At 42.6% G+C, this 21,392-nt stretch overlaps 1 protein-coding gene across 1 annotated transcript in view; it reads left to right on the top strand.

Annotated features, from left to right (window-relative positions):
* Positions 1-11,629: 11,629 nt before the first annotated feature.
* URI1 (URI1 prefoldin like chaperone) overlaps positions 11,630-21,392 on the top strand; it is a 40,957-nt gene continuing 31,194 nt past the window's right edge. Inside the window, exon 1 of the mRNA XM_058034037.1 lies at positions 11,630-11,933. Within this exon, the coding sequence (XP_057890020.1) occupies positions 11,859-11,933 (75 nt within the window). The 5' untranslated portion in view covers positions 11,630-11,858. The remainder of the gene's footprint in view (positions 11,934-21,392) is intronic.

The following is a 21,392-nucleotide window of genomic DNA, read 5'->3' as shown; positions in this document are numbered from 1 at the left end:
AATCACTGTAAGATTAGTTGAAATCTACTTCTATGAAAAGAAAATACTTCAGTGAAATAAAAAGCTGCTGTTAAAAGTAGCACTGGAGCTTTGGCTTTAGATAAGATTTACATTTTTACCTGCCATGCAAGTCCAAATTGATTTGTCATAAATAGTGTCCACAAAAACAGGCTGAGGGACCAAGGGCTACCTGAACTGATACATGCTTATGTGCCTTTTAGTGTGAGTATACAGCTTTTTCCAAAAGGAATCAAAAGCTTCTGGCAAGTTTGAAAAGGGAGATGACTGATACTGTATTGTAAATAGGGAAATTAAGACTTCCTCTACTCCTTCATAAACTCTTCTGGAAAGCTGCCTATGCTCTAAAGGCTGCAGGCTGTTTTATTCTATCTTTCATTATAAAAAGAAGATTGAGAAGTGACTCAATTATAATGTATAAGCACCTTCTTGGGAAGAAAATACAGGGTACCAGGGAGCTTTTTCAGCTAGCAGGGAAATGTTTCAGAACAACCAATGTCTGCAAACTGAAGTGGAAATGGGAAATAAAGCTGCTGTTTCCAAGTGCCTGCTGGAGTTCTGCTGGGCTTCATGATGGACTCTGCCTGTCTTGGTGGTCCTCAGACTATGACAAAGTGTCTCTAAACAGTGTCATTTAGTCATGTAGAAGCTCTTAATCAAAGTCTAAAGTATTAAACTTAATGCAAACCTATTTTGGTGGTCTAGGGGCTTTTGCTGTGCAAGTTGGGGTATCTGATCTAATATTCCTGTCTTGCCTTGACATAACAGACCTAGCCATTACACTTCCTTGTCCATCATAATTGAGCTTCAAGAGATATTTGGTGCTGTCTTGTGAGTGCAGGAGGAAATCATTGGTTCCTTGTTTTTTCTCACATTTCAGTTGCATAACAAACCATCATCCCAACCAAAAGAACACTTGCAAGTGAAGAACCCAGTTATTTATTTCCTCTCATTCACATAATACCTGGTTGCTCCTATAGCTACATGAAGAGTTAGTTCTCTCCACTGAGTTTGTGCAATGCTGCAAATGCAGTGCAGCTGTGTGTACTTGGCTGGGCTGCCTTCAGCCTGGCCCGTGCCCAGGGGACAGTGACTGTCTGTGCAACCCCCTGGACAAGGGCATGCCTGTCTCACACACACAGCTGAGTGTCTGGGGGTGCTGAGCATGTGGCAGGGAGAAAATCAGGTCACAGTGTATGCAATCTGGGGGAAGAGCCACTCCAAACACAGCTTACTGTAGTGTTTTATAAGAATAAATGGGAAACTGCAAATTAGTTAAAGCTTATCAGCTGGGTGGTTATTGCATCATGCCTCCAGTGAGAAAACAAAAATCCTCTGCTTCAGCATGGTTTGAGTACAGCTTCATTCCCACTGTGTGGCTCTTTGGACCCAGCAAGCTGCATATAGTGGTATTTGAATTCATCAGTGTTTCAAAAGAACATTAAAATTTAACAAGTACATTTAACTAAAAAATCTATATCTAAATAGCATGCAGGTAGTGATAAAAAGGAGGTAATTCAGGCCAAGATATTGCATTAACTTCCCTGTGAAAGGACCTTTCAGACAGCGTGGAGCCGGGTGGAAGTCACTGAACTAATGCCAGAGCCCAAGGAGCCGTGCCTCGGTTCAGAGGGGTGTCAGTGTTTGGGGTTTTTTTTGAGAGAAGTTTAAAAATAACCACAAAAAAACCTCAAAAAAACCCCCAAAAAACAAAAGTAACAAAATCAAACTCGTAAAGAAAAAAACCCCAATTTTTAGGGGGTTTTCTTTGCTAGTACTACAAAGCCATTTTGCTTATCAGAATCATCTTTCTGGAAAGCTTTCTTCCCAAACAGATTCACTGAAACAGGGCAAGAGCATGGCCCACCCCTATATCACTCCAACCTTACCAGTGCCTTTATTAAGGTTAGTATCTATCTCTGTAATAACTGAATTTTATTTCTCTTGGGTGAGGTGAAAGTTCTGATACAGTAGAAGAAATGTTAAATCCCTATGACTCTGCATGATTCCTAAAACTGTCTACTGCAACCATATGGACAAAGTCTGTCCTTTGCTACCTTCTTCCCACCTCATGCTAAAACATCTCTAAAGTGCTAAAGGAACAAAGCCCAGACCCCTTGAGTTCATTCAATCATGGATGAAATTAAAGTGCTTACACAATATTGTAGAGTACTCTGCAAATACTGAGTCACCACAGTGAGTTGTCACTTCTCTTATAAAAATTACTGAAAATCATTATTGTGTGATTTATTTCCCTGGCAGTTTATCTAAAAATAAAAATCGGACCCAGATTTTCTCAAAGCCTCTAAGTCTCAGCTGTTTCAAAACTGGAAGTTAATAGTGAAAGCTGCTGCCTGACAGTTTTAAATCCCTTTTCCTATGTGAGCTGGGGGTATGAGGCTTCAGGAGCTCCCAGGGTTGCAGGAGGGGTGGGAGCTTGTGAGCATGGCCATGTGCACAGACCATTCCTCCCCAGCAGTTCTACACTGTGTGCTTCCCCTTCCATCCCAGAAAAGTGTGGCAGAATTGAAAGTTGAGGTGTTGTGGAGCAAATCTCCTTCTGTGAGAGTCTCCTACTTGATCTCTGGATGACAGGAGGTTAATTGGGAGGCTTGGCTGTAAAGAAAGGCTGGAGAAGGTTTGTTGCTGCTTGGCATGCTGCTGTTTATTACAGATGTGTGATGAATGACACTTCCTCTTTCTGAGTTGCCAGATGTTTGCACCCCAGTTTCCAGGCTCTGTAGGTCAGAACAGAGCTGGTTGGGCTGTAAAGGTTTGTGTGTGCTCTCTTTTGGGGACATATGGGTTAAAGCAGATTTTCAGAATAAAAGCCTGACTCTATTGAAATGAGTGGCAAAACTCCCATTCACTCTGGACTGTCAAAATGATCTGTAGAGCCCCCTAAGATTTGTCTTCTGTTAATAATTATTACTTGTACATAAAAGTAAACTTCTATATTTAAAACTTATAACTTGGCAACCACGGAATGCACATGTCTATAATGAATAACCATGTGAGCTTATTACTTCAGCTCTCTTCCATTCTCATCCTTTTCTATATTTTACCTGCTATTCATCTCTCCAAATTTCAGATTGTAAGGTCTTCTGGGCAGAGACCATTTTTTTCTGCTGGCAAAGTGGCTCTGTGTCAAACAAGGCAAGTATTTTAAATCAGGGGAGACAAATGTTCCTGCATTTGACAGTTTCTGAACATGAATGCAAGTGATCAGGCATGCGTGTCTAGAGATGTGCTTTCCACATACACATATTGTTTCCTTTTAAAGACATCTGCATCTGCTGAATTCAGTCCAGAATTTGGCCTATAAGTTTACCATTATTATGCCTCAATTCAGCAAAGCGTGACTGTAGGGAGACTTAAAATTAAGTATACATGTAAGTGCTTTGTTGGATGGAGGCCTCTAAGACTTTGTGCATTTATGCTCTTGTAATTTTAAAATGAAACATATTATTCAAAGTCTTCAGTTCTTTATGCTGTCACTTCCTCACTTATTTTGATTTATTATGTATATGTATACGTCTCCTAAATTCTAGATGCTTTTAAAAACAAATAAATTCAAAATACATTGAAATCAAATAAAAAAGTAGTGTCTGCTCTTAACTGAGCTACAATAATGTCTTTAGTTCACCAGCATCATTTTTGTGCCTTAGCAGCAACTTCCCTATCAAGGCTGTCTCATGTCAAAAATTTGGTTTTTAGCCAAGAGCAAACATGTCTGGCCCAAAGTGCAGAGCTCTTTATGGGCAAGCAGCCCTAACATCTTTGTTCCCAAGAATGGCAAATATTGCTGCATCTTCTCTTCGCTGAGTTGCACCCTCTTGTTGAGAGGGTGTTCAGAAGTGCTGCCCTTCCAGTCCTGCCACCATGATAATGTTTTGGACTTGCTTTTGGGCCACTATAATTTTCCATGCAAATTTTAAACCACAGGGATGCCACTCAAGGATGCCTGCTGGCTGTTGCTGTGGCAGAACAGACCAGGTTTGCATGGAGAGGAAAACAGAAATGAGGTGAGATGGGCAGGCAGGACCTTCCTTGTAATGAAGCCCAATAAATGCCAGTAAACAGACACCAGTTAAGGATCTTCATGTAAATTGATATGGAGCCCAGTTCAGGTTATTAAAACACTTTGAATGTCTCTCCTCTCAATGAGGTCAATTACATTTGATATGCCAAAGGATATGGAAAAACCCAGTTGTCTTTAGCATAGGAGTCTAATAAATCCTAACTTGTTCTGTTTTATAAAATTGGTATTATTTGAACATGTGTCCTAAAAAAACAGACTGCATCTTTTGGAAGTATTCCCCTCTTTGGGGCTCATTGTTGCTTGCCTTAAGTGTTGGGATCATCTTACTGATGTTTGCTTAAATATTTGTAGTTTACATCACTCCACAGAAAATATGTATTTCAAGTCTCTTATTCTTTTTTCTTTCTCTAAATAATGATTATAAGCATCTTGGGGGAATCTTGAGGGGTCAGAAAATATGAAGACAACTGATTTTGTTGCATTTCCTTTGCTAAAAATGCTCAGTGAGTTCAGCAAGAAGTGGAGTTACACTGCTGAGCCTGCAGACCTCCATTTGAAGTGCCACCTGCAGTGGTGGTTTATGAGATGAGGTTTGCTCTCCTAGAAGTTATAATGAGACCACCCAGCCCCGACTGCATATGCCATGGATTAGAATTCACATGGTAATAATTTCTCACTATTACCAAGGCCAGATTTGATCTGGTTATGCAAAAAGGAGTTCCAGTCGTGCTCTGACTCTCCTCAGTCTACAGCTTCCAGAGAAACTCCTTCTTAGGCAAGTTGATGAATTTTTCTCTCTCGAGGAGAGTCCTGGATCATGAAGTTACTTTCCCTGAAGCCATGAGGACTGTGTCCATAATTGGGATTACATGCTTAAGAAAGGACTTGCAGGAATGAATTGTAGGAATGAATTGTAATATGCTTTTGGTTTGTAGCAGCACAAGTAGAGGACTGTGGTTTCTGGCTTCCTTTGGTTTGTCATATTCCCATCCCAGCTGTTTTGTTAAAAATCAATGTAATGCTCAATATCATTTGTGACTTTACTGAGAAGAACTAAACAGAATTGGAAGGATATCTGGAAACCAAAGGTGCCTTTAGCAACAAAATGCAGTGTTTTAAAGTAGAAAAAAAATGCCAAGAAAGAAAACAAAAGGTGAAATGAAAGGGAAGTTGAATGATAGGGAAACAGGTTTAAGCTTGTCAGAGAAATGCCCTGTTTTAATATGAGTACATTTGTTAAAGTGTATAAATAAATATATGTAAATATATGTAAATAGTTCCCTGAAGTGAATAAGAAATTACAATTAAAGAGATAGACAAAATTATTAATTGAAAATAATGATAAACCCAACCTTTGTAGTTACCAGCTTTACTTCAGTCACAGAAACTCAGGTAAAAAATCTGAAAAGCAGTTTAGTGCTTCTGTGCTGGCTTGCTGCATTGTAGAGACAAGACCCCAATTATTTGGAGAAATGTCCCTTGATCACTTGGAAAGAAGGCAGTGGGAATGCCCACTTAGCAGGTACCCCTTCTACAAACTGGAAACCAGAGGAAGAGTTTTCTGAGACATGAACAGCATCAAACTGGCTGCTGTGCTACAGCAAAAAATAATGGTGTATAACCTGCCCTTGATCAATAATGGGCAGAAAAACATAGCCAGTAAAGAGTATTTAAAAAGGCCACTTCTGGTTGAGAATTCTCTCTGGCTCTGGCCCAGCTGGCTCGTGCTGGACCTGATGCAAGACCTGTATTGAACACACTGTTGTGGGCCAAGGTTTTAGCTTGCAAAAGTGAAGTACAGGCTTTGCTTTCACACACACTTTGTGCTACCAGCTTTGACAGTTGCTGTATTGAAGAGAGTTAGTGACCCAAACATCAGAAAAGAAATTGTGCATTTGTGGTGTGGGAGACCTCTAAATCTGCCCCTTGAGTCTGCACGAGGGCTGCTCTCATGCTGCCACCCTCATCACCACCCTACCACAAGAGAGGAAATAGCTTGTGAGAAAAACAGACATCCTTAATGTCACAATCTTCCTGTTAATGGAAACCTGCCTTTGGTCCTGTCTGTTTAGCAAGATAAAAAAATAAATTTCACAGTACCCCCTCATACAAACCTCAGAACTTAATTCTCCTTTCACTAGTGCAGGTATAAATCACCAGTGAAGTCAACAGAGTTATTTCAGCTTTAATTCTGGGACATATGAGAGGAGATTGAAGCCCTTAAGGTATTTGGTATCTAGGCTATCTTTACTGATACACTGCCATGATCAGAAAGCTCTCCTCCTTCACCGGGAAAAGATGAGGGGAAAAAGCAAAGTGACACTAATCTTTTCCGAGTCAGGCTTTCCTCTTGGGTGTGACTACATGCAGAAAAGCAGGGATTTCCAGGTGATACTAATCAAAGATGGCAGAAGCAACTACAAAGCATACAAATAAAGCATCCAAGTTTCATGCACCAAACCAAGCATGACAGTGCTCACAGAATAGCAGCTACACTACAGTCAGCTGTGTCGCTGCGAGGGGCCCCGAACTTTGCTGCGTGACAGCAAGATGAAAACAAGCTCTGTTGTTATTATTAGCAAACACATAATAAGGTTAGAGCATAATGCACACTAATAGTTGGTTATCCTGCCTTATGTATATTTTACATAGATGCCTTTTTTACCAGGAAAAATGAAATTTCTACAGATGGTCTCACCAGACAGCTTACAGTTTGTTGCAGCTCTTTTTTTCTTTTTTTTTTAACTAGCTGTCCCTAGATGTGTGTGGTAATGTGTGTGTCTGCAAAGGTATGGGCTATTTGTGACAATTTTCTGTATCCTGGCTGAATCCAATACACAGATCCAGACTCCTCTTCATCACTACCAATATGGAAACAAAATGCACTGTGTTGATGGACTTTAAGGTCCAGTAGCTCCAACCAGAAAATCAGGCCCCTTCTTCTCCCTGCAGAGACAAATGAACATCAACCTAATCATTACTTAACCCTGTCCAAAAACTGAACATGAGGGAACATCTGTTTGATGGTTCGCAGGTATCAGAACGTTAAACATGGGATAGTTGTGTGGATGGATAGCAAGGGTGAGGCTAAGTTGGTGACACAGAGCAAATAAATGTTTAGCTGTCACCTAGTGCCCCATAGCTTACATTTCAAGCATGAGTTAAGGTATTTAAGTATGTAATCAAAAAAAGAGTAGCATGTTGGTGTCATCCCTGAAGCCTCTCACCTTTCTCTAATGAGAAAAGACAGGAGAGAGGAACATGGTAATGTCAGCACCATGATGTTTCAGAACAACAACCAAATAAAAGCCTTACTTGTTCTATGTCTGGACAATGAAAGGTGTCTTGTAGTTTGACTCCATTGTCATTATCTGAACAAAACCCACTGGCTGTTTCAGGCTGATTAAACTGAGGGAGGTGCAGGCTGTGACCATGGTTCTGCAAGCACTGCAGAGCTACACTCCTTTAAACAGCTCAAGTAGAACTGGGTTGCCTTCCTGATTTACCAAAGGAGGAGGACTCATGGCCATATTTTTTTCCAACAGGAAGGCCCAAAAGGACTTATCTGCAACATAAAGAACACTTATTAGAAAAGTTAATAGTGATTTTGTTCAGAATAAAACTTTTGGATAGAAAAAATATGCAATTATTGCTGGCAGTGTGGAGACAGTTATTCTTAAATATTTGCTAGGGCACTTATCCTCCTGGCAAATCACAGCAACAAGGAAAGGCTTTTAATCTTTCACAGGAATTTAAGAATCACTAAAAGTTCATAATAAGCATGCAGGGTGGGTGTTGCAGCCAGAATTATATATACAATCCCAAGATGGACTTGGTCTTATGGCATTTTGATTATGAGTTAGCTTTAACTAAAGGATACTAGTCTGTGGTTTTTTCCAACAGTTCTAACATGTGCTTTTCATGACAGAAGACTGAGTATGAAATTTCCCTTCAGCAGATGTGGGAATCTGCTCATGGCCTGGAGAGCTCATTCACTATTCCTGTTCTGACACTGTGTCCATGTGCTGACAACAGAGGTGGTCACATCTCTGACCACGTGGGTCACATCTTGTTTTCCAAAGATGCATTCCTCTCATGGGAGCTCTGTCTCAGGATAACTTTTTCTCCCACTTGATAATGATGAGCTCCTTCTTGTTGCCTTTCCCCTGTACCCAACTTCCAGCCAATCCCCACACAACTGTTGTTCTTAGCATAGCTCTGCATGTATTTGCACATGTGTGAGCTCCAAGATTCTTAACCCTCTTGTCTTCATCCATAACTTTTTGTGGATGTGTTGCAATCTATGTTGTTAAGATCTAAGGCTCTGGTTTTGTAAAACAGAGGGATCATGGATTCAGCTTTGTTTATCTCTGCAGAAAGACTGGCTGGGCCATTTTCTCCTGTGCCTCCTTCTTTTTGTCCTCTCCTTGTTTTCCCCCTCCCTTGTGACTGCTGTCTTTGCAGAGTGGTGGTGAATGACTTTGAATGAGTATGGGAGAAGGCACAGACCTCTTTGCCAAAGGAGAATGTCTTTAAGCCAGAGCCCTGGTGTGAGGTTTTCTGCTGCAAACTTAACTCGACCTCTCCAAGACTTTGCTTCTAATCCACTGCTCTCACAGGTACAGCTGACCTGCTCATTTCAGAACTGAAAACAAGACACTGATTTCTCATTTTAAAAGTTCATCCAATCTGACCAGCTTGGGGTTTGGAAGAAGCTCTGCCAGCAGCTCTGCCTTCAGCTCCAGTACGGGCATGTCTGCTGAGCACTAAGCCAGACACTTGGAAGAGAACATGTAAGCTCTGCTTATTTGCCTTTCCCTCACTTAATTACAGAGAGTCCTCCAGAGTTTTCTCCAAGGTTTTATGAAAATCATCTGGTAGGGCATCTAAAGATTTAATGTTGTAAACAAGTAAACAAAAATCTGCAGCTTAGAAGGCTAAATTTCAATTTGATTTATTTTACAATCTATAGAGTTTCTCTGGTGACAGTGGTTTTGTACAGGTTATAAGTGCAAAAGAATGTGAGAAAGGCTTCATGCTCATCTTTGGCAAATGCTGTATCCCATCTGTTTGTCACTATTAGAACATTTCTTCACTGGCAGCTGAAAAACAAAATGTACAAAAGGATGCCATAAACTATTCCATACTATCATCAATACAACCAAAGGCAAGCAGTCATTGCTCTGATAATGATGCAGCCTCTTACTTTGGAACTGTCAGAGGCCTTCAACCCAACACATTCAGTGACTAAATGGTCTACTCAAGGCACAGGAAATGGTGAAGTCTTTGGAAGAGGCACCAAGAGAAATGATGGCATGTCTTTACATTCTATTTAGAAAATAGTGTCTTGGGATACAAAACTCCTACTTTGTGGCTCCTCTTGTTATGGTGCCTGACATAAAAAACTGAAGGGTTTTTTATGTCAGGCAAAAAAAATTAAAATCTGAAATAAGATACTGTATCTTTATATTGTACATCTGTTTTATCTTCCGATCTAGTTGAGATGAAATGAAATCAACCAGAACATTTAAAAATTACCGGTATTTACTATCTCCTCTGTGAGCCCAGAAGTGAAGCTCTGAAGAGGTTCTGAGCAGGCTTAAAGGGAATTACCTACAATGGGCATTTAGAAGGACTGCAAGATTCGTATAACCTGTTTAAACTCGAGATATCTTTTTGCTGGTGAGCTGTTTTCTGATAACAATATATATATCTCCCTTGGCCTTTTAAAGGATCCAGAATCCCTCCCTCAGTGACAAACACGTGCCAGAGATTTTAGCTAACTTTCCATTATTCTTAAAGATTATGGATGTAGTTATTTCAAAAACCAAACTACCCAGTTGCAAATTTTTATTTGCAATATTGGAAGCTGTATTAAAGTCTGGCTAAAAGCTAACTTCCAGCTTGGGTAACCATGCTTTGAAAATTGTTTCTAAATTCCTCATCTGTAGAGCTTTAACAAGCTCTTCAAGGGGGATGGGAACATGGATTTACAAAAGTGCACAGCAAATACTGTGTTATGTGTAAAACAAACAGTTGTTTTGTGGTGTGTATAGGGTTAGTTCTGCTCATGGAAAGGAAGTATTCATTCTTTGGCTGGAGAAGGAAATTCTTGATCTATATGTAGGCATGATGACCCTTTGTACCTCCATCTTATGACATACTTACTAACCCCAGTGGGGGACACAGTATGAGACCCTCACCTCTACCAGCAAACATAAAAGAAAACCTCATTCACTCAAGGGAAAAGTACAGCACTAAACACAAGGTCTATGAACACACCTTCGTGGTGTTTGGGGTGTACAAGTTGAAATATATGTGCTAGGATGGCATCAAGCACCATGAGAGGCTGCTCAGCCTTCAGCAGTGCTGCCATCCAGCACGTTGAGTGTGGCTCCCTTCCAGCACTGTGCTATGCCAGAGGTGTCTAATGGCATTCACAGAGCTGGCCAGTGAGTTTACTGCACATAAATTACCTGTTGTATTGCCAGGGTGGCTGTACCCCACTTGCTTCCCATGCAGGGAGTTTGCCACGTAGGCAAGTCTGAGTGCTGCTCTAACTGATTTTAAAGAGTATTTTGCAATCTGACAAGTCATGGCAGCCCACTGTAGAAAAAAGGACAAGGTGTAATGGGTAAAAATTGAAAGAGGGGAAATTTAAGTTAGATATTGGGAAGAAATTCTTTCATGTGAGGCTGGTGAGGCCCTGGAACAGGCTGCCCATGGAGGTTGTGGATAACCCAAAAGTGTTCAAGGCCAGGTTGGATGGAGTGTGGAGCAACCTAGCCTAGCAGAAGGTGGTATTTGCTCATGGCAGGGGGAATATGGGGATTTGGATTGGAGACTGAAAAAGTGTTTTCATTGTTGGGTGTCAGGCATTGGAACATTTGGGTGTCAGGCATGGGCTGCCCAGGGATGTGATGGAGGGACCATTGCAGAAGGTGTTGAAGAGGTGTCTGGCACAAGTGCTGGGCAATGTGGTTTAGGAGTTACAAAGGTAGTGCTGAGCAGATAGTGGACTCGATGATCTTGAAGGTCTCTTCTAATCGTGATGATTCTATTCTATCTTTAAGGTCCTTTCTGTGATTCTGTGATTGCTCACCGCCAGCCGCCCTGCCAGCGCACAGACACTCTCCAGAGCCGGCATCCCGAGGGCACAACCTGTGACAGCACCTCGCGGTTACAGAGGACACACGGCTCTGTCTCTGTGGCTCCGGGATTAGTGCAGGCCCGTCTGAGCGCCTCGCAGCCGCTGCTCCGCTTTCCGCCGCCGAGGCCTTGGCGCCCGGGCCTGCTCTCCGCATCGCCGGGCCGCGGGAGCACCGGGGCGGCCCGGGCTGCTGCCAGGGAGCCCCGGGGGTGCCGGAGCCCGGCGCGGGGGCCGGGCCGGGCCGGGCAGGGGGTGTGGAGCGCCCGCCTCTCGCGGCTCGCAGCCGGGTGCCTCCCGCGGGCCGCGGGCGCGTACCCAGAGTGCAGCAGGCGGGCGGCGCGGCCGGACCCAGCGCCGGCACCCACGGCCGGCTCTCCCCGGCGCGGCGGGAGCTGGGCCCAGGCGGCGGCGGCGGCGGCGCGGCCCAGAATGCGACACTGAGATGCTTCTTCCCCCGGCAGCGGCGGCGCCCCGGGCCCAGGCGGCGGCGGCCCCCGCGTGGATGCGGCTCTGGAGCCGGCGCTTCGCCCTGCACAAACATTTCTATAGGACTCATTCGCCCTGCTGAGGAGATCGGCCCAGACCGGCCGCTTTCCCTCCCTTCCCTTTCCCCGCTGCCCCGGAGACCGCCGGCGCGGCCCGGCCCGCATGGAGGCCCCCGGCGGCGGCGCCTCGCCGCTGAGCCCCGCGCTGGTGGGGCGGCTCCGGCGGGAGCACGAGAAGGTAAAGGGGGCACCGGGGCCGGGCCGGGGGGCGCGGGGGGCCGGGGCCGGGCCCGGGGGGACCGGGGCGGGGAGGGCACGTGGCCGCGTGACGTCACGGGCGGCGGGCCAGGCGGGCCGGGGCAGCCGGAGACCCCCGGGCTGAGGACACGGTCCCTGGGACACAGCCCTGGGATCCAGCCCCTGGGACACAACCCTCTGGGACACAGGGGACATAGCCCTGGGACACAGCTCCCCCGGGACACAGCCTCCGGGACACCGCGGGGAGCGAGCTCGGGAGGCTGCAGGAGGGAAGGCCCTGCCCGCACCCCGGTGCTGCACCAGGCTGCCGTGGTTAGCAGCGCCCATGAACGCGTGTTTTGATCCTTTACACGAACGCGTGTTTTTATCCTCACACGCCTCTCCGTGATTTTTCCGGCCTCCGGGACAGTCACGCCTCCAAAACCTCCCGGCCGTGTCTGACCTGCGTCATGCCGGGGCCAGCGTGCTCCTGGGCCAGCTTGAGGGGACCGTGGGTCAAAACTTAGTTGTTCATGACTTGCCTTAGGAGTCATTGGTTGTGTTTGAAATGGGTTTCAGAGAACCAGTTTTTTCTGCAGAAATTGTTCCCAAGAGTTCAGAAGCTGGTCCCACCTGAGACCACAGCACAACGTTTTTCCTGTAGATTACACTCGTGATCTTACTCAAGTGGGTCCTGAAAACCTAAGGAGTGCGATTTAGGGCTTGTAGATTCCAGCCTCGCAGTGAGCTCTGTGTGGGTGCAGGAGTCACTGGAAATAACTTGTGGTCATGTGCAGGGTGTATTTGACACAAATACAGTCTGCGGACTTTTCACTTTTTCTGCTCATGCGATTAAGAATTTTTTAAGCAGATGGTAAGATGCACGTTAGAGTTCCTCAGTTATAATGGAAGATTTTGTGTCACATGCTGGTTTAGTTGAGAAAAAGTGAGTAACACCTGTGGGGTATTAAAATGTGCCTTGTGTGGAATATTGTGTGCACAAATGTGTTTACTTTTGAATACCCATTAGAACATTACTAAAAGACCTGTCTAGCCATCTGAGCATTAATGTGGATGAACAGTGAGAGGGTCTGCTGGAATCCTCTGCATCATCTGCCCTGCACGGATTGGAAGCCATCATGCCAATAACTGCTGATAGGAATTCACCTGCTTGGGCTCCTTCAGGGAATTTTCAGGGTGGTGGAATCTGGTGAAGAATAATTTCCCTGGTACATTGGTGTCAGGCCTAATGTGTAAGCACACGTCTGCCATAGCCACAGAGAATTATTCCCAGTTCATGGTAAGACCCCTCTGTAAGCAAGTTTAAGACTCTTCTTAAACAGATCTGCTCCAGTGGAAAAGAGGCCCAGGAGACCATTAATTAAGCCTCTGTTAGGCTGATGTACCAAAGTTATATTTTATCATAGGGAAACTTTACATAATTTCTGCAAATTGGCTGAAAAAAATGGAACACTTCAGCTTCAATATGAAATTATACTAAAGAACTACATATCTTGGTTACAATGGAGTGTCGTGATGAAGATATAGTAGACTTTCCCTCTATGCAATGAATATATATAATTGGATTACAACGGTATTTCCAGTTACAAAAATATTGTATTTTAAGATGGAGGAGGTCTTTTCATTTCTGCTGCCTCTTAGAGATCTGTATTTTTCCCCCAGAACCACTGAAGTTGAAGGCTCCTGTTTTGTCTCAGCACAAAGATGAAGGAGAATTAGTTACCCAGTACTTCAGTAAACTAGTAATTGTAGTGTAAGGATCATGGAAAATAGTGAAGTTACTTAGCCAGAACAATATCTCTATATACTGGCAGGCAAATACATTTCTTTTAATTACTGGGATGTTGTGCTGTCCCAGTGATGCTTGATTAAGTCCAAGGAAACCTATTTATTCCCATTAATGTGAGGGCAACCTTTAGTGAAATCATGGAATACAGCAGTACCTATCTGCAGCATTAAAGATAATATTTGAATTGTGGTTGGTTATTTTAACACCCAGGCCGTTGTACAACCCTGGTTCAGCTATGGGTTTGAGCTTTTAAGTGCTGCCCTGGAGAACTTGTGAGCTGAGGCTTCCTTCCTGCTTAAAAATACTGAAAGAAAAGGATGTCCATGACTTTCTGTCTTTAATCAGATAGAAGCTGCAACTTCTAGGTTTAGGACCCCTGGTGAAAAGTAATTTTAATTCTTGTTTAGGACTGCTTGCCTGTTGGACAGATTTCATCTTGTTAATTTGTGGTGATAGTAAGACCAAACTGTTAAAAGCAATTTTCAGTGCTCCTACTAAAGGCACTTTGTATAAAAACATGACTTAGAATGTGTATCTTGGGGATAAATTATAGAAGAATATCTAGTAATTTTCATGATAAAGACCATCATTGGAAGCGCAATGCCTGCGTAAAGTTTTGAATATTTCTGTAAGAAGAGTATAATGTATGTGTCATGGATTACTTGTAAAAGCAATATATGTTAGCTGAAAATGCTGCAGTAAATCTATTCCAAGTTAGTAGACGAATTATAAAATGAATATTTAAATAGGAGGATTCTCATGCTATAGGCCCTGCGTTTAAACATAATATTTGATATACATTTATTCCTGCAATCAGGTGGGTTGGGATTACTAAGTGATGGGAAGTTGACAAGTCAGATGTGTATGATTTGGAAAGACTTGTGTAGACAGTGAATTTACAGTGGGATGATAGGTTCTGTAGTTCCTGAGCAGTGCAATGACAGCACGTGTAATGGGAGACATTACAGAGCCAATTAGACCCAAGAGACGTTTGCAGAGTGCAGACACAGGCATGGAGAATCTAAAGGATTCCACTATTAGATGGCAGTATGACTTTTTTTGTATTGCACTGACAAACACACTTTTTTATTTTCCTTTTATAAAAATTAGGACAAGGAAGTGACTCCTGTCACTCACCATGACAGCAAAGCACAATTAGATTGAGTGCAGCTCTTACTGTAACTCATTGGCCATTGTGCATTATGACATATTCTTAATTTTTATGAATTTAAATGGCAGAGCAGTACAATCTTTAATTTCCAAATGATTTTTAAGATCCTGGGTACTTAAAGTCTTTTGACAGTCAGAAAAACTTGTAGATGGGTTATGGAGAAGCAAATCACAGAATCCTAAGCTTACACTCTTTTAAATTGTTTCCTCTTCTACATGATTTACTTCTGGGGCTGACTGCTTCTGTTTGTCTTTTCCAAGTAATATCTGTGCTGTGAAATCAGCAACTTGGCAGTTGTAGAGCTGTTCCTGCAGTCTGGAAAGGAGCAGTGAAGCAGAGCAGGGTGTTCTTCACTTGATGCTGCTCAGGAGCCACTGGAGATCAGGAAGTGCTTGCCTGTGGACTCACAGATGAGACTCAGATGTGCTTCCCAGGGCAGTGTCTGCCATGGTTTGCACTTTTTCCAACCTGAGTCCAAGTTCACACAATCCAGAGAATGCCTGGGTGTGAGCCACCAGTGCAGCAGGACTTCATTTTGTACAATAACTTTGAGAAAAGGGAACAGGGTGTCTAAAGCTTGGTTTGATGTGCCCCTTTAAAAAAGAACCTGTGTGAAGCTTTATTTGCCTATTCCTTTTAAAAAGATACCTGGACAATTACCTTTTTGGAAATTGTGGTGGCATACACTCCACCCTGTCCACTGGTTCCAGTAATGTTTTTTCAGGTGCTGCATTCAAGTAAAAGGGCTAATTCAGTCATGATCTGGAAGCTTTTTATGGAATACTTATCGTTCCTCCAGTGTTAATTGATCATCACTTTTACTTTTTTAGTCAATATTTGTCCATGTTCTTATTAGTATGAGTTAAATACCCACAAGTTTATATAGTGCCAAGAGCTGTGAAATAAAATTAACAGATCTTCAGTAGGTTTTTTAATGGTAACTGTAGGAGATTTGACAAAAGAGTTTAAAGAGCTTTGCCTTTATTCTGGAGAGGGCAAGTCTGTGTTCAACCTCATTGGTAGCTAAAATGTGTAGATGAGATTATATGCACAAAATTGAAGTGTTGCTGAATTGTGCTGCTCTTGCAGCTGTCTGCAGAGGCTATGAGCAGATGCAGTGACCAGGGTACCATTTGGGAATGGTGTTCAGTGGCTTTGCAGATCTCCATTCCATAGGTTTAGCTTGTAGCCTGTCTTAGATATGTTTGGATGCTCCTTGTCTCAAGTACTTCTTTCATCCTTTGAGGCTGTGAAATAATACTTTGTTTTAGGCTGAGCTTTCAGTGTTGCAGGTGGATCTGCAGCAGAGCTTTCCTTGATGCCCTCAGAGCAGCAGGTACACTGAGGCTCTGTGTTTGTTTGGTTGCATTGGGACACTGCTGCACTGTGCAGGTGCTGCTTTTGTTCCACCTGTCTGTTAGCACAGGCTGCAGCACAGGAGCAGCAGTCTCAGACCCTTGCTCAAAATTTTCATTAATGATTTTGTGAGTTGTCCAGCTGACTTAAATTTGAACAACTTGTTAATTCTTTTGTGTGCACTTTCTTCAGTTCTTTAGCAGTTTTTGGGTGGCACGTTTGTGACAGTGCTTAGTGAACTGGGCTGGAATGCAGCTTAAAACCAAACTTTATTATTGACCTTTTTGCCCCTTTTTTTTTCCTCCCTCTTTCTTTCCTGGCCCATTTTTCACCCAGTGTGGATCCCTGATGTGGTTACAAATGTCTGTCAGCAGATCGTGTCAGCTTTGGGAGGATGAGGCAGTGGAGCTGAGTGGCAGGAGCCAGGGAGGGATGATGCTGAGTTTACTCAGGACTGTGGCTGCAAGCTGAAGCACAGCCTGCAGCTATGTCTGTGAGGCAGGTGTCACAGCTCATGGCAATTTAAAGCCAGTTAAGCTTAGGTTTTGCTAGCAGCATAGTTTTTGTACTATAAACTCCATCAGAGCTTGCAAAACCTGCTTGAGATGTTGGGCTGCTTAGATCATAGGAGTTCTGTGCCTGTGCTTGCCTGCTGCTCTCTGGGTCCCTGAGCAAGCCTGGCTGTGGTGTAGCCACACAGATACATTTACCTGACCTCAGCTGAAATACTAACTTTGGAGTTCCTATCTTGTCTCAAGATGAAGTTACAGGACATGGACACTGGCCTGCTGCCAGTGAAGGGTTGGACCTTACTCTGGGTGCCTTGCTTGCCCCACTTCAGGAGGTTTGGAGGCAGTGGAACTCCCTCAGCAGAAGACATCCTGCTGCCCATGAGGTGTTTTGCTGTGTAGAATTTTCGAGCTCCCCAAAATAATTTAGGTCAGAACTTAGTACTTATTTATGGATAAAGAATAGTTATGTACTACTTTTCCTGCAAAACTGCAAGACTCGCAGGTGCGTACACAATTAATAGAAAAATAGTAGATCTTACTTGTTTTCTTGTAAAGAAAAGTCAAAATCATGGCTATATTTCTAAGATTTTTTACTTTAGGAAAAAATGTTTGCCATGATTCAGATTTCTTTCTCTCTCTTCCTGCAGTATTCTTCCCAAACACATTCCTTCAAAAGGCAAAAGTTGCCACCCAAAGGGGGTTTTATGTTAATAATTTGTTGGAATGTAGCATTTTTGAGTAATATGATTTAATAAATGAATATGAGAACTCAGAAGTGCTTTCTTCCTTTTGCATTAGATCATACAGTGTGCCAACAGACTGAAGAATTTTTAATAGTTTTATTTCATTTTTTGATTGAAAATGGGGCTCTAGGAAAAACAATTGTACAAATGTTAATTCTGTCTTTCTCCACCAGTGATTGCTGTGTTCTAGGCAAGTACTGTGTAGTTTCCTAGAGGAAAAAATGAAAATTCATTTTAAATGTTTATTTTTTCTGTAGCTTGTTACATCCTTGTTACCAAGAGATGATTAAATATTTGACCACCCATTAGTGTTCTGTAATGTAAAGTGGTATGTGAACTGGTAATTTCATGGGCAAAATTGTAGTGTTTGGGGGTACAAGAGGGAAATCTCATGCATGAGTTGCATGGCAGAGAGGGTTTTGATACTGCAAACATTTCCAGATGGAGGCAGCTCATGTGCATGTGTGAACCACAGCAAATACTTGAATGTGGAATATTTAGCATTTAGAGCTGTGCAGAGTTGGAGTCACCTGGAGGAAGTCAGTAAAGGAAATGATGTTTGATTTACCATGAGCCTTGCAGACACGGATCTGCATTTCAGGAAACCAGCATACACTGGTGGAAGGTTCTGAACAGGACCTAGATTGAAACAGAGATATTTTTACAATCCCAAATGGCAGGGACAGTCTCCTGAAGGCAAGTCATTGGTTTTAGACTTTATTAGACCCTTACTTTAATTACCACCTCATTACTTGCTTTGCTTCTACAAAAAGTATTCCATACTGTCATTTTTCCCTAAGTAACTGGAAATGTGATTGAAAGGGATGTTTAAAGTGAGACTAATTCAAGATTAAATAGTCACAAATTATATTATTGCTACATGTAAACAAATTACTTGCATATCTGATTTTATTCAGATTACTTTTCAAGTGGTAAATAATGCTTTATCACTTATATAGTGCTCTTACATCTTTAGAGTGCTTTTCTCACATTAATTAATCATCATTAAACACTCTGAGGTGGGTAGGTTAATACTATTATCCCCATTTTGCAGATGAAGAAATGTAGACTGAGAGGTTGTGATTTGCTCAAGGCCATATAGAAGAACAGAATCAGAGCTGGGATTAGATCTGTGTCCCCAGCTTCTAATTTCAGAAGACCAGCCAGATTGTCAGTCACAGTTTTGAAGCAAAGTGCTCAAGTGTGCATGTAGAACCAGCAGACATTTGTTTGGCCTAACTTGCAACTTGTTTAAAGGGGAACTTTGCTTTTGTGCCGTGCTTCACATTTCCACCTTCATACTTGCAAGTGTGGAAGTGGCCTCTCATCCATTTAGGATCTCTTCCTAATCTGATGCTACGTTTTTATTTTCATCATTTTCATTGAATTTAACTTCCATCTCAGAAACTTAAAAGTTTCTTATTCTCTGGACTTGAACATAGCTGCACAACTCACACAGAGCAGGTTCAGCATTGTTGCCCCAAACTGCCTGCAGGTGATACCAGGACCAGCTCTGTTACTAACAATTTTCACAAGCTGAGACATAAATAAGGTTCTGACTTGGCAGCTTGTTTTATTGCTGTTCAGAAGGGATGAGGGAGAATTATCCTCTCTGTGCTGAACCCAGCACCTCTGTAGGCAGTGTCCAGCTGCTCAGTAGGGAGAATCATTCACTTGCATGCCTCCCACCTTGGAGAAGTACCTCAATAAGAAGAGACCTCCTTGTGCCACCACTTTGTTAATCAGAAGCACCACAGAGAGTATATTCAGCTGTTAGTAATGGGAGCACCTGCAGAAGTAACAGATCAGGAAAAAATAAGGTGCAGGAAGGAAGTGCCCTTGTACAGGAGGGTGAAAACCTGCTGAGGTGATGAGGAATAGGTTGGAGACCCATGGCACATACAGGTAAGGATCTGTTTTGTGCTGCAGCATCCTTTTCACCTGTGCTCATTGCCAGGGAAGTGTTGGAAGTGACTGTAGAGCCTGTGAAGTGACTGTGGAAGTGACTGTGGCTGCTGAGTTAGGAGCTCTGCCTTCCCCTGCCAGCCCTGAGCAGAGTCAGTGGTTGTAACTCACCCTGCAGAATCAGTGCACTGCTTTTTCAAAGTGCTGCTCACTTGAATTCATGGAGGAGATTTTGAACTCTTTGAATGCAAGATGATGGAGAAGGTAGTGTATAAACAGATAGGGAAGGGAGGATGTGCTGCAGAGAGAAGGAATTCCCTGTCTTTGCTCAGCTGATGAAGTCCTTGGCTGGATGAGGAGCTGCTGAGGGTGATTTGGAGTCATTAGCCTGCAGTCTGCCCTGGGATCACACTGCTGAGCTGGAGCTGGGGACACCTGGGGACACCTGGGACGTGAGCACAGGTCTAAAGCTGATCCTCGTGCTCTGCTTGTGACACCTACAAACGAGGGATTCCCTAAAAGCAGCAACACAGGCAGCCCTAGAAATAGCTCAGGCACGTAGCAGTGAGAGCAGGGCAAGCACATCATCTGCTGCAAGGGCTTGGTTTCATCCAGCAGGGATTTGTGCCTCCCCTGTCCCCAGGGGCTGCAGTGGAGCTCCCAGGTGTGGTTCTGGTGGGTCAGGGGCTTGAGAAGCACTGCATTTTAACAACTGGCTGTTGGTGAAAAGGAAGGAGACAAGATACTTCCCTATTTGCTTTCTTTTAAGACTATGGAATATGTTTTCTGACAGTGGATCCTGTTTTAATAACCAGACCCATGATTAGATAATGTTAAGTCTGCTGCAAGAGTAGTTTAATAAATATTTTAGTATGCAGATAAGCCACTGATAACCATGTGCATTCACAAACTCATACATTTTTATGCCTAAAAGGGGAGAATTCAGAGTTTGTTGATACTGCTTCCCTATGATGCCTTAAAAGTAAAGCATATTTGGTGGCACTAGCTGTCCAGGTAAATTGAACTCAAGTGGATAAACAAGCAGGTCATTTATTTTATTTACCCTAAAAGGGTTTTTCATTCTTTAATTGTAACTCTGGATATAAATTATGTGTGGAAGATAGACTAATGATTTTCCTGTGTTTGATTAAAGGCAAAAAATCAAAGATTTGTTTATATATTTATCTATTTGTTTCTTTGCTTTGATAAGACCAGTTGTTATCCAAACAGTGAGACTGACCTAATAAAGGTCATATGCATAATTGATCTCCATCTGTTTTTCAATATTTATTCTCTCTATTCTTTAATAGACTTCAGTTCCAGAAGTGCAGCCTGCAACATTTTTAAGGTGGTATATTTTAGCACTTCTGTAAAAGGTCTCATTTTATGCTGGCCTCTAAAATGAAAAGGTTTGTTGTTGGTTCCACCCTTTGGTATCCCTTCAAGAGAGATTATATCAAAGAAGAATTAAATTAAAATTGATTGGTGTTATTGATTTTTCTCTTTTTTATTTATTTTTTTAAGGGGGATAAAGGGTGATGGAAACAGCATATGCCCCTATGCTGTTTTGCTGATGGACTGTTTCTTAAAAACATAAAAAGCATATGTGCCCAATTTACATATTTACTAATTAAAAAAGCTTCCTGGAAACATTAAGTAGACTATCTTCTGCAACCTTTAACATTGTGGCTAATGGATATAGCCTGGAAATTTTCATAGAAGGTCCTCTAAATAATGTAAATGATTATGAATATGTAACTAGTTAATATGCAGCTACGAAAGGATTATCATGTAGAGGTTAATGAACATGCTGCTCTTATGGTTTGCAGGGCTTTTCTTTTTGTGCTTTCAGTTCACTTCATGCATGGAAAGTCATGTATTGGGAATGGAAAGCTTCCTGTCTTTTCCATCTTCATCTGTAATGGGGCAGTTAAATGGAAACTTTCTTAAAGGATTTCGTAAA

This window comes from Melospiza georgiana, chromosome 14 (assembly GCF_028018845.1).
Source record: "Melospiza georgiana isolate bMelGeo1 chromosome 14, bMelGeo1.pri, whole genome shotgun sequence".
Taxonomy (NCBI): Eukaryota; Metazoa; Chordata; class Aves; order Passeriformes; family Passerellidae; genus Melospiza; species Melospiza georgiana.
This window is presented reverse-complemented; position numbering and strand designations above follow the sequence as displayed.